The 12616-nt window shown below is 42.1% G+C and overlaps 1 protein-coding gene across 4 annotated transcripts; it reads right to left on the minus strand.

The window, feature by feature from the left end:
* Positions 1-901: 901 nt before the first annotated feature.
* On the minus strand, positions 902-5417 carry ZNF32 (zinc finger protein 32). 4 transcript variants are annotated; one of them, XM_026481618.4, is made up of 3 exons: positions 5320-5417; positions 3108-3247; positions 902-1854 (listed from the first exon to the last, which is right to left on the minus strand). In XM_026481618.4, the coding sequence occupies exons 2-3, from the start codon at positions 3175-3177 to the stop codon at positions 1103-1105; spliced, it is 822 nt and encodes a 273-aa protein (XP_026337403.1). In that variant the 5' UTR covers positions 3178-3247; positions 5320-5417; the 3' UTR covers positions 902-1102. The 4 variants fall into 4 exon arrangements, with proteins under 4 accessions (XP_026337403.1, XP_026337404.1, XP_044233973.1 ...); XM_026481619.4 differs by lacking the exon at positions 5320-5417 and adding an exon at positions 5120-5243; XM_044378038.3 differs by lacking the exon at positions 5320-5417 and adding an exon at positions 4967-5097.
* Positions 5418-12616: the final 7199 nt, after the last annotated feature.

Here is a 12616-nt window from a genome sequence, read left to right on the forward strand (position 1 = left end):
TGACAGACCCCCATCTCTTTACAAGTGTTAAAGAACTTGTGTGAAGTATTTGTGTGTGTGTGTGTGTGTGTGTGCAGTATTTTTAAACTGCCTCATTACTGAAGTATTCCTTACAGATAAGAAAATGCAGACTCTTAACTGCTGAGTTCAGTGAATTTTGACAATTGTACAGACCCATGCATCCACCACCTGAACTAAGGTTTAGAGCATGTTTTCACTCTATAAGGTTGCCTTGTGCCCTTTTCAAGTCAGTCCTTACCCAGTTCCCTACCCTCGTAGTTAGCCGCTATCTGTATTCTATTAGTTCTATTAGATTAGTTTTTCCTGGTGTGTGTGTGTCTTCTTTCACTCAACATAAAGTTTTGAGAGTCTTCCATATTACTGCATGTATCAGTTGTATGTTATTTTTTATTGTCATATTTTGTTATATGAACACACCACAATATATTACCTTACCTATTGTTGGATATTTTGGGTTTTGTCCAGTTTATGACTATTATGAATTGGGATATCAGCATTCTTGTATACATCTTCAAATGGTATCAGGGTATCTTTGGGAGCAATATTATATTACTATTCAAATCCATAGTATTTCTAAAGCATTTCTGTGCCCAAAGATCTTTGATATAATTTACCTCTCTAGATGATAAAGATTCGTTACCAAGCTCTTTGGGATGAATTCTTCCTTTCTTAAATCCAATACAAGATTGATTTGAATGTGTAAAGAAAAGACCTTGGGATTCATAAAAGGTTGATTTAAAAAACAAAAACTAACGATGTCAACTACAGATTTAAAATCTGTTATCTGTTATACATAGAACATCTCCGAAGTATGCTCTAGATTAATGGAGGTACTTTGGGAACTTAGGTCAAAATAAACTGACAAATTATGAAACATATGTGATAATGATAATAAACAAGACATTTATTTTTCATACTCATTTGGGGGAAAGGAGAAAAGTCAGTTTGCCCTACCCAATGATGGTCTTTCTGAAAGTCTCCATTCATTCCATAGAATCGGATAGGTTGCTTGGTCTGAGGTTTTTTTTTTTTTTTTTTTTTACTTTTAATTCATAAAGAGAACTTCCTTTGAAGAGGGTGGTCAAAGCGTGAGTCTTTGTGAGCAGCTTCGCTGGTGCACAGCCAGACTCCCTCTCTGAGTGAAGCTTTTCCCACACTGGCCACACAGATAGGGTGTCTCTCCTGTGTGGATTTTGCCATGCAGGATACAATTGCCCCTGGTGTGGAAACTCTTCCTGCACTGTGTGCAGGCATAGGGTTTTAGGCCTGTGTGGACTCTGATGTGAACAATTAAGCTTCCTTTCTGACTGAAGGCTTTTCCACACTGATCACATCTATAGGGCTTTTCACCACTGTGAACTCTTCTATGAACAGCAAGGTTACTTTGATTCCTGAAGCTTCTCTGACAAATAGCACACTCATAGGGTTTCTGTCCGGTATGGAGTCTTTCATGAACGGCCAGACTACCTCGTTGACTAAAGCTTTTCCCACACTCCTTGCACTGATAGGGCTTCTCTCCTGTGTGTATTCGCTGATGTGTAACAAGATTGCCTTTGGCCCTGAAGCTTTTTCCACAATGGGTACACTCAAAGGGCTTTTGACCAGTGTGGATTCTTTCATGCAGGGTTAGACTACCTTTTTGCCTGAAGGATTTTCCACATTCCTGACACTCATAGACCCTCTGTCTCACTCCAGGTGAATCTTCCTGTAGTGTCTTAGACTCTGGGGATTTTTGTTCCAGCTTCTCTCTTCTGAAAGAATTCTGGAAATCCCAGCTTGAGGATCCTGTGGCCTCAGAGTGATCATATTTGTGGTGGGCTTCTGTCATCACATCTGGTAAAATGAGAGGGAAGTCATGTAAGATGCACCAATATGCTGAGTGAGAAGAATAGGGAAAAAAGAAACAATGCTTTGAATGCTTATTATGTGTCACACATACTATGAACTCTGCATAGATAATTGAATCCTGAAAACAGTCCTGAGATTGCTACAGAGAAGGAAATGAAAGCATAGGGAGGTTGTCACAGATCTTGCAGTTAGCTAAGTGTAGAGTTGGGATTCAAACACAGGCATGCTCCACAGTAGTATACTGCCTCTAAATTTAGTTTAATTTAGCTTCCCAAAGAATCTGGTAAGGTAGACATGATTATCTCCATTTTATAGATAAGAATATAGGCTCAGAAAATGAAGAAAACTATATAGGACCAAATAGAGCCCCATAACCAAGTTTTATCTGACTCCAACATAGGTATGAATCCAGGTTGTGTAGGGCCTAAAGCTTTAAAATTTTGGAGGCACTCCATTAAGAAACAGTATAAAAGTAGGTAGAGGGCCCTGAAGAGACCAATACATGAGAAATCCATCTCTGCATCAATTTGTTTTCCTGACAGTGGAGTAAGCTCCATGACATCAGAAAATATATATCAGAATCTTTGATACATTACATCTATTATCTCTAGTCCCAGTAACCCTGCAAGGTAGAGTTTATTTTCCCATTTTATAGATGAAGAGCCTGGAGCTCAAGGAAGTTAAATAATTTGTCTGATACCATAGATCAAGCTAGGACAATTATAGAATCTGATCCAAGGAACTTTCCCCTTTAATATCCATGCTATTTCAGTCTACTAAGCTATGGTGGAACTGAAATCAATTTTGGTTTGGAAGTTATTCTCAAACACTTCCTATGCAGATGGTGACAGTGTTTTCCATACTGTCCCACATCTGAGCCTCCTACTGCACTTTAATTATAGGTCCACTCATCACTATTAACAGTTTTCTTGGAGTCATCCTAGGAAGATTTTCTCTTGCCTTACCCTTATTCAGTGATTATGCCGAGATGTAAAGCTGCACATTTGTTTTCTCAGAGACTACCTCAAAACTATCTCTATATCAAGATCATTCTCTTGCTCTGTTTCTACTGCTATTTCTAATTCTAGCTTGTAGGCTTTCCCTATAACCCCCAGGAATGGTGAACTCTTCCAAAGGAATGTCTCCTCTGCTTCCTCAGCCTGCTGACCAGTACTTGAGTAAAGGGACACTAAATATTGTGATTTGAGGGCATCTCAGTGATCAACCAACTCACTCACTGAAAAATGCTACATTCTGCGCATATCTTCCATGACAGTCCAGCAGGGTAGCTGTTGGAAATCCAAACATGTCCACGCCTGCTGTATGACCTTAATCACCACCTCTTCATATGATTCTTCCATGGGCTATTCTTGAACACCTAAGGAGGAAAAAACAAACAAAAAACAGAAAAAAACAAACAGGAAAAGGCAGGAGAATTGATAAGTGAGAAGGATAAAGTCAACAGGAGCTCCATTATGGGGTATGAGTAAATGGAGGAAATCTGGATTGCCTGATGTAATGGCTCCAGTTCTCCCCAGGTTATAAAGACAAAACAAGAGATCTCATGTGTTTACCTTTTAACAATATTTAGGAGGCCCCTGATCCAGACCCACCCCTCCCTTATTCTTTAAGATATGAGAATACCAATTCTAAATGTAAATATTTGTCAATTCTTGGAAGAGGAAGAACTTCAGACTCCCAAAACCAAGCCCAAGGCACTACAAATAGGATAAGTAACCTGCCCAAATTCTCAGAGCCAATAAGGAGTCCAGGGTGGGCAAAGGATCAGACTCAAGACTTTCGAGATCCAGAGTCTGTGCCCTTAAACTAGACAATTCTCTAGTTTCTCATCACTAAAGAGCTCGTGAGAATTTTTATAAAATGGAACAGAATGTAACAATGCTTAACCAGACTTTACTACTCTTCAAGATCCTAGGAATCCTCTTGCTCCATACTATCTTTTTTTACCCTTTTCTTTTTTTGAGTATTTTCTTCTTTAGGACCTTAATTACTAAATTCGTATACTTTAAGCAGTGGTTCAGTGCATAATCTTTATTTCCCTCCAATATGTCTCATCAAAATGCTGGCCTCCTGATTTAATGAAATAGTTGTGTGATGGTACAGTTGTTTTGTTAACCTAAGCAACTGGTCTTCACAACTGTACATTCTGCCACATTCGTTTTGGCTGGAGAGGCATTTTAAACTTGTATTTGGAGGCGTCACCTCCAATTTGGAGTAGAAGCTACAAAGGAATCCTCTATGAGAGTGCCAAGATGCTACAGGACATTCATTTGTTAGTTCAAGGTGTTACTCAACAACTGCACATCCATCCAGAGTCCCTGGAAAGTGCATGAAACCTGCTGCCTAAGGTTGGACTCTGTTCCTGGGGAAGCCACAAATAGTTTGGTCAGAACAATAGGTAGAATTTATAGCTTTGCCTCTCCACATGCTATGAGATCTTCCAACAAGTAACAACTCAGCTGTGTCTCAGGAAATGCCTTGGTTAATAAAGGGAGATAGTTTTATTTTTCTCCCTAGGTCACAAATCTGAGGAAATAATTTCCTGAAGATTTTGAAGTGGCTTTATTAATAGAAAATTGGTTTTGCTTTTCCTATCAGAAAGGGTATTTACCCTTTGGAAAAACTCAGATTTAGGCCATGAGAGACTTGGATTCTTGCCTTCAATTTCCCCTCCCCCTATACAACCTTGGGCAAGTAACCAAACAGCCCTGGCTCTATTTCCTCACTAACTAAATAGGTTAACAAAACTGTCATATCAGGCAGCCCTTGGGAGAATAAAAGAACCAAATGTGAAGAATCTGTACGACCTACAGACTGAAGGCCTAAAGTTGAGAGTCCTCGGGAGAGCCCTAGCAGAGAGGGTAAACTCTGCTGTCTCTGGAACATCTTGGGCAATAGTCTGAGGTTTAGATGAGGGTAGGGATGATTATTTTCTCCACACATCTCAACTCATTTTGTCCTTTCTCCCATTCTCCACCCTGACAAGTCTGTCCTGTCTCCCATCCCCCCTCCCTAGAGAGAGAACATTTTCCCCCGACCGTGCTGTGAAATCCTCACTGCAGGCCCCTGGGCACACCTGCCTGTGGCCTTCCCCCTCCCGCGTCTCCAGGGTGCGGGGCCTTCACCCATGCTATGTCTTGCGGAGCGGCGGTCGGAGGGGCCCCTGCTCCCCCGGGTACACTCTCCCCTTCCGCCTCAGGCCCCCCCGGGCCCGCCCTGCGTGCTGGACCTCAGCACCCCGCTCTCCGGTCCAGCTGGACCCTTCTCTGCGGGCCGCACGCCTCTCCCCTCGCCGGTGGCCTCCCTCGGGGCTCAGGCCGGCCAGGCCTGCTCAGGGCCGCGGGGGCCGCGGAGGGCCCGGGGGCGGCGGCCCGCCCACACGGCCCCGCCTTGCCCGGGCGCACTGACCCGGCCGGCGGCCTCACTCACCGCAGCGGCGCGCGCCCGCAGACAGACAAAGGCCGGCGCCGAGCCCACAGCAGCGCCGGCGCGAGCGGACTGAACTACAACTCCCAGGAGGCTGCGCGCGAGCCCGCCCGCCGCGTCCCGGGCCGTGGCCGTCCTGGCTTCTCGGAGCACTGTGGGAAACGTAGTTCCGCGGGGTGCCCCGCTGCTCGCCCTCTAAAGATCCCGACCGGCGGGGCCCTCAGACGGATTCCCTTCGGCCTCTCAGCGGAGGCCTGTCCATCGACGTAGTCCCGGGAGTGAGGGAGCCACGCAGCCGCTCAGATTAGCTAGGCCTGGAATAGCAGCTTAGTAAAGACGTCCGCTGGGCCAGGAAATCGGGAATCCAGGGTTCTTGAAGGTTTCGTGGAAGGAAACAAAGTCTTGGGGGAGAAAAGCCTTGGCAGCTTAGGGGTTATGTGTTGAGCCGCTGCTTGAGCAAAGACTCAGTATTCTGTAGTTAAGGCTCTGAAGCTAGGAGAAAATCTTTCAAGCAGAAACTGGGGAAGAATTTGACAACTGGAGAATTTCGAGGGGCTGGGAGGAGGATACTTTGGTCTGGTGTAGAGCTATTCCTTTCAGATCACTACAGTAAGATACTTGTCTTGAATTTGCAAGTTGACTCCACCACTATCTGTGAGATAAAGATTCTCTAAAAATGCCCTAAGCCTCGTTCAAATGCACTTTTATAGGATCCTGGCCTCTCCCCAGGAGGGAATTTGGACAGGGAAGAATGGCTTTAAAGTTCCTGATGACTGAGGCTGCTGTTGCCTGGGGCTCCTTCCTCCTTAGAATCACCATTGCTTTCCTTTTTTCTGGAGCTCTCTTGCTCATTGTACTTCTCTTCCGGCTCCCTGCTCCAGAGCTCCTACTTGGAGATTGGTTTGGCCTTTTGAATGGAGGGCTTCATAAAGCCATCTTCCTCTTGCTGTGCCCTTGTCTTCTACCCCACAGCCATCTGTTAAGCAAAACAGAACAAAAAAATTAATTTGACAGGCTATACAAAGTGTAAGTAATAAGTTGTTTCTTAAATGTTAGTCATTACTAATAACACATCATTACTTAAGTTCAATTGAATCTGTCTGTGCTGAGCCCATTTTAAGTGTCAGGTACTGTGCTGGGTGTTGTGGACATAAACATGAACAAGACAACACTCCCTTCTCCTAGGAATGGAGCTGAGAGTCTAGTTGAGAAACAAACACACCACTTTTCTTAAAACCTGGGCTAGCAGCTGCCTCACAGAAAGGTCCGTCAGTGTGCAGTGGAAACTGCTCTCATGTCCCCCCCCCAAAGGCCCTTCAGCATCACTGTGGAGGTCCTTGTGGTGCCTCCTTCTGTCATTGGTTCCAGAGTCAGGGAGAGAAAGGGGTAGGGTACCAGGGGACAGGGCACAGCCACTGTTCTCTCTCTCTTTCCTTGCTGAACAACCAGATACTTTCACTTTTTTAAAGCCCCGGAAGCACACAGCAAAGGCCAGTCCTCGTGTCTGCTGTGTCTCTGCTTTCTTCTTTCCCAAGGCTGGGTCAGTAGGACTGTGTGTATCACCTCTCAAACACGAGGAGTCATTTCTCCTGCTGATAAACAGCACTAGGCGCCTAGAAGTCACTCTGGGCATATTGGCTCTGTTGAGGTCAGGATCAGCTGTGGACATCAGGGCAAGTTTCACATCCCACCATGAAAGTAGATGACAAAGCTTTGGTGGGAAAAGGTGGCTATAAAAGGGATTCGTAGTTCTTTTCTCACACAACTCTGCATAAATTTTCTTAAGGAATCCTGGGAAAGTGGGAATACTGAATGGACATCAGGGAGAAAGCAGTTGGGACTGGAGTTGATGAGACCTAATGCTCCCTAGATGCTTAGCAGTCTTCACCCAGATCCTAAATGGGGCCCAGTCTTCAGCCACCATCAGCAACTTAAGGCCCACACTCAGCAGGAAGTGGGGGGAGCAGGGTGATGGTGTCAGTAGTGTAGATTTGGAAAATTGCCAAAGAACTATTTCCCTGCTTCGCATGTATTTCAAAACATTAGGCAAGGACAGATAATTCAATAAATGGTATTATGACAAAAGGCTAACCATTTGGGAAAAAAGGAAAGTTAAGTGTTTACCTTATTATAGCCAAGATAGTCTCCAGATGGATTAAATGTAAAATGTAAAACCCAGATCCACAAAAGGCCCAGAAGAATGTATGGCTTAATGCTTTTATAATCTTGGCATAGGAAAGGCTTTCCTAACCATGGTAACAAAGGTAGAAACAATAAAGAATAAGATTGCTGGATTTGACTGCATTAAAATCCAGCACTTCTGTGTGTCAACACCATTTATGAAGTTAACATATGACAAGCTGGGAAAATATTAATAACTGTCATATTTAAAGATAACATGCAAAAAAATTTCAATGGAAATTTGGCAAAGGACAGCAACTCACAAAAGAAAAAAAACAGAATTAAAGAAAATACTCAGATTTGCTATTAATCTTTTTAAAATGCCAGGTGAAACAGGAAATTTTTTTTCCCTAACTAATGAATGGCAAAACTTGTGAAGGGACTAGGGTAATGGACATTTTCTTCCATGTGTAAATTGAGACAGTCATTTTGATTAGACATTTGGTAATATGTATCAAAAAGTACTAAAAATGTACATATTATGGCTGGAATATTTTCCCCGGGGGGAAAAAAGTCAGATAATTGTATCGTAAATGTGGAATGAAAGCTGCAACATCCAAGTTTGTAAAGTGAATTATTGACTTGGAAAGGACTTCTGGTTTCTTTGAAGGGAGTTGTTGCCCCAGAAGTTTCCATGAGATGGCTTAATGCTCAAGGAAAGCTAGTCCTTCACTTGCTGCCATAGTTCTGAACAGTCTTTGGGTCTAGAGTGGTAGAATCTGCCCACCTAGAAGAGATTATTAGAACAGTTTCCATTATGTTTCAAGTCTGTGTTTATTCTAGTCTGTGTCAGAAATGCAAGCCCCTTTAGTCATTTTCAACAACTGTGTTTTATGTCTTCCATACCATTATTCTGTACATTCACTAAACTAACCAGCCTTCCCATTCCTCCAAAACCATCCCTCTATGTCCATCATGGAGGCCAGTGCTTGAGAAATCTGGCTGTCTCTCAGGCCTTTTTGCCCAGTGGCCAGACTTTAGGGACTGAATTTACCAGAAAGAAAAGGATCTGTGCATTAGTGCAATTCTTTGGAAAGACTGAATTCTTAGCTAGAGCCATCCACATGTCTCTTGACTTGCTAGCTAATTCTCAGGGCTGGAAGTCATCATGGTCTCTCATTGGACAAGCCATTCCTGTTTTCTACAGCTGCTTCTGTTCTTTTGAGCAAATACGTCTTGTGTTTGATCTCACTATTCTTACCTGATACTAATAATGGCATTAATGATGCCTAGTGTGTGCATCTTAGCTTTTGTAACTTTTTAACTCTTGCAGCTATTCAAATCTAAATCATTCATCTTTGTGGGGACTATTTGTGCTGAGTTCAGACAGATTTTTATTCTTGCCATTTATTTCTACCATGTAACTGGTTATGCCTTTCTTCATTGAGTTTTTTAGTGGCGTTACTTATAAAGCAGAAGATGGGAGGGGAAGTTTGGGGTCGGGATTGATGCCCCACACAGTATATATTTGCGTCTATTTCCAGTGCTAGGGCGCAGGCTGTCCTTTCCTCCTGAGGCTCTAATGCCCAGAGCTGATTATTCTGTTTGGTAGCACTTAATGGGGCTGCCTTTAGGGATCCCTTTAGGATATATTTATGGTGCTGCTTGGTCCAGAAAGAGGAGGTGCACTTTGTTGTGTGGGTGAGTGTAGTCCTTTCATAATGACCCTTCTGAGGAGATGTCAAGAGGGATCATGAAGTACTATGTTTCTGTCAGCCCATTTTGTAGGAAGGCGCCCCCCCAAGCAGCCAGACGATTAAGGGATGAATGGGAATGCAGGTGAGAGGTAGAAGTTGTTCCTGCTCAGATTATCTGTTGGATGTCACTTCCTGCTACACCCAAGTCCTAGCTACAGCCCTGGGAGCCAGGGTTCTTCACTGGGGGCCCATGGATGTGCGCCACATGGGTCTGTGAATTTGCAAAATGGCGTAAGTGAACTTTCGGAGCAGATAGTACTTAATTTTCATCAAAGAGTTGGTTGACCTCCAAAAAGATTAAAATGATTATTTTAAAGAATCCTTGAATAAACAGAGATAGATCATTTTAAACTTTTTTCTTTTAAGTTTTTCTTTTTTAAGTAGGCTACGCACCCAGTGTGGAGCCTAGTGCAGACTTGAACTCACAACCCTGAGATCAAGACCTGAGCTGAGATCAAGAGTCAGACACTTGGGGCGCCTGGGTGGCTCAGTCATTAAGCGTCTGCCTTCTGTTCAGGGTGTGCCCAGGGTCCTGGGATGGAGCCCTGCATCAGGCTCTCTGCTCTGCTGGGAGCCTACTTCTTCCTTTCCCTCTCCCCCTGCTTGTGTTCCCTTTCTTGCTGGCTGTCTCTCTCTCTCTTTGTCAAATAAATAAATAAAATCGTAAAAAAAAAAAAAAAAGAGTCGGACACTTAACTGACTGAGCCACCCAGGCATCCTGAACTTTTTATTTTGAAATAATTTTAGACTTACAGAAAAATTGCAAGAACAATACAGGGGTTTTCACATTCATCTTTCACCCAGCTTTCCCTAATAGTAACAACTGAGAGAATTATAACAACAATGTAAACCAGGAAATTAACATTGGCATAATACCCAAGAGTAATACTTAATAGTAGATGACTGACTTCACTGAAATTTCACCAGTTTTAACCCTAGTGTTCATTTTCTGTTCCTGGGTCCAGTTCAGGGTCCCATATTACATTTGATTGCTGTGTCTCATTAATTTCCTCCTATTTGTGGCATTTTCCCATTTTAAAGAAGAAAATAAAATCTGTTGGTAGTGATGACATTAAAATGCAAGGTAAATGTAAGAACATACATATGATCTGACTCCCTCTCTTCTTTTTTTCCTTCTTACTCATTTTTCTTTCCAAACAAAACTTAAAAATTAGCTTTATTTTTATTTGGTAACTGAAGTAACTTATTTATTTTAAAATAAGTAAAAAATGCAACTGATGGTTTTAATTAATCAGTTAATTAAGAGTGTGAGTGGGGGGAGGAGCAAAGGGAGAGGGAGAGAGAATTTCATGCTTGATAGGAATGTCTTCATCAGCCTAGAGGCTCTAGATTACACTGGGTAGTCTAAAAATGTGATTTACGGTGTGGGCTGCCACACTAGATAGTCTGAGGATAGAGCCTGGACACTCCAGGTAGTAATAGTATGACATAGGGTGGGAGGTTTGGGTCACATGGAGATTGAGATTAGCCACCTGGGCAGTTAATCATCTATGTGATGGACCCCAAATAGACACTCTGGACATCAAGGCTCAAGTGAACTTCCTTGGTTGGCAATACTCTGGACGTATTGTCACATTAATGCTGGGAAAACAATGCTGTCCTGACTCCTTGGGGAGAGGACAACTGAAAGCTGCATGCTTGCTACTTTTCCTGGACTCTGCCCTATGCATTTCTCTCCTTGGTTGATTTTAATCTCTATTCTTTCCCTGTAATAAACCACAATCAAGAGTGCAACAACTTCCAGTGAGTTCCTTGAGTCTTTTTAGCAAAGTATCAAAACTGAGGGTGGTTCTGGGAACCCCACAAACTTGAAATTGATGTCAGAAGTGAGGTGGTCTTGTAGACTGATTCCCCAGCTTTACAACTGGCCTAAACATTTGCAATGACTTGTAGAGTTGATACTGAAACTTTGCACTTGAAGATAAAAATAATTCTTCTCCTGAGACAAATGAGAGTTTGTTACTGGTAAATTGTCATTTTATATTTAGCAGATCCACTTCAACTGAAGTTCCCTCCCTAATTTCAATGCATTTCATTTGTAAGAATACAATAGAACAGAGCTGGTCATTTTCAGACCTGAAGTTATCTTACTTGCACTAAGGGTTTATAACAAACATTAGAGTTCTTCTAAATATGGTGGAGATTAAACCCAACATAAAACCACTGTCTTTTTTTTTTTTTTTAACATTTAATTTATTTATCTGAGAGAGCGAGAGAGCTCCAGTAGGGGCTGTGGGAGAGGGACAAGCAGACTCCCTGCTGAGCGAGAGCCTCACACATGGCTGGATCCCAAGACCCTGAGATCATGACCTGAGTTGAAGTCAGATGCTTAGCTGATTGAGCCACTCAGGTACCCCTAGAACCACTGTCTTGAAAGACCGTGATCATGACTTGTGGCAGCCTTTATTGGTAGGTCACACATGTATCTATCTAGATTCCAGAGTTTTTAAAAAAAATGTCTTGAATGTTTGGTCAAGATCTAAGTTCTTCAGGTCTAAAGAACAGCATTATAGACTTTTTTTTTTTAACTTCCATCTTAGTGCTAAATATATTTATGTAATTCCAGTGGAGGTGGTGATGGTGGTGCATAGTCTGGTAATGGGAGTATCTTTCCAAATGTTCAAATCTGATAAAATTGCTATGAGTTGAGTGCATCTTTTCATTATAGAAACCAGGCACACTCAAGTGCAGAATATTTTTCAGACACTCAGGCTTACTTTGATGGTTATTCAGTTTCTGAAAACAGAAATCCCAATGTTTACTTAAAAAGAGAGAAGATAAATTATAGGGTGAATGATAAATTTATGCTTCACATTATCAAAGACTGCTATTTTTAGAGCCCTATGGAAATGAACTCTAATTGAGAAAATGGTTTATGCCATAGCATTTTGGAACATATTTTTCATTTAAAAATTTTAAATATGTGGCACAATATGCCAATGGGCACATATGAAAACAACATTTGTGTTTTTGTCCGTTTTTATTTCTGAAACCCTTTCAACTATTTAAAAATTTCAAACATTAAAAAGTACTGAAGTCTGTTGGCATTTCAAATGTTCATAAACTTGTTTTGTTTTGAGTATAGCTGACATACAATATTACATTACTTTCAGGTATACAACATGGTGATTCCACACCTCTATATGTTATGCTGTGCTCACCACAAGGGTAGCTCCCATCTGTCACCACACAATGCTACTACAGTACCATTGACTGTATTCCCTGTGCCGTAGCTTTTGTTCCCATGAGTTATCCATTCCATAACTGGAAGCCAGTGTCTCCAACTTCCCTTTACCCATTTTCTCCATATCCACTTTTCCCTTTCCTTTGGTAACCATCAGTTTATTCTTTGTATTAATAGGTCTGATTCTGTTTTTTTGTTTATTTATTCATTCCTTTTG

This window comes from Ursus arctos, unplaced genomic scaffold (genome assembly GCF_023065955.2).
Source record: "Ursus arctos isolate Adak ecotype North America unplaced genomic scaffold, UrsArc2.0 scaffold_7, whole genome shotgun sequence".
NCBI classification, from domain to species: Eukaryota; Metazoa; Chordata; class Mammalia; order Carnivora; family Ursidae; genus Ursus; species Ursus arctos.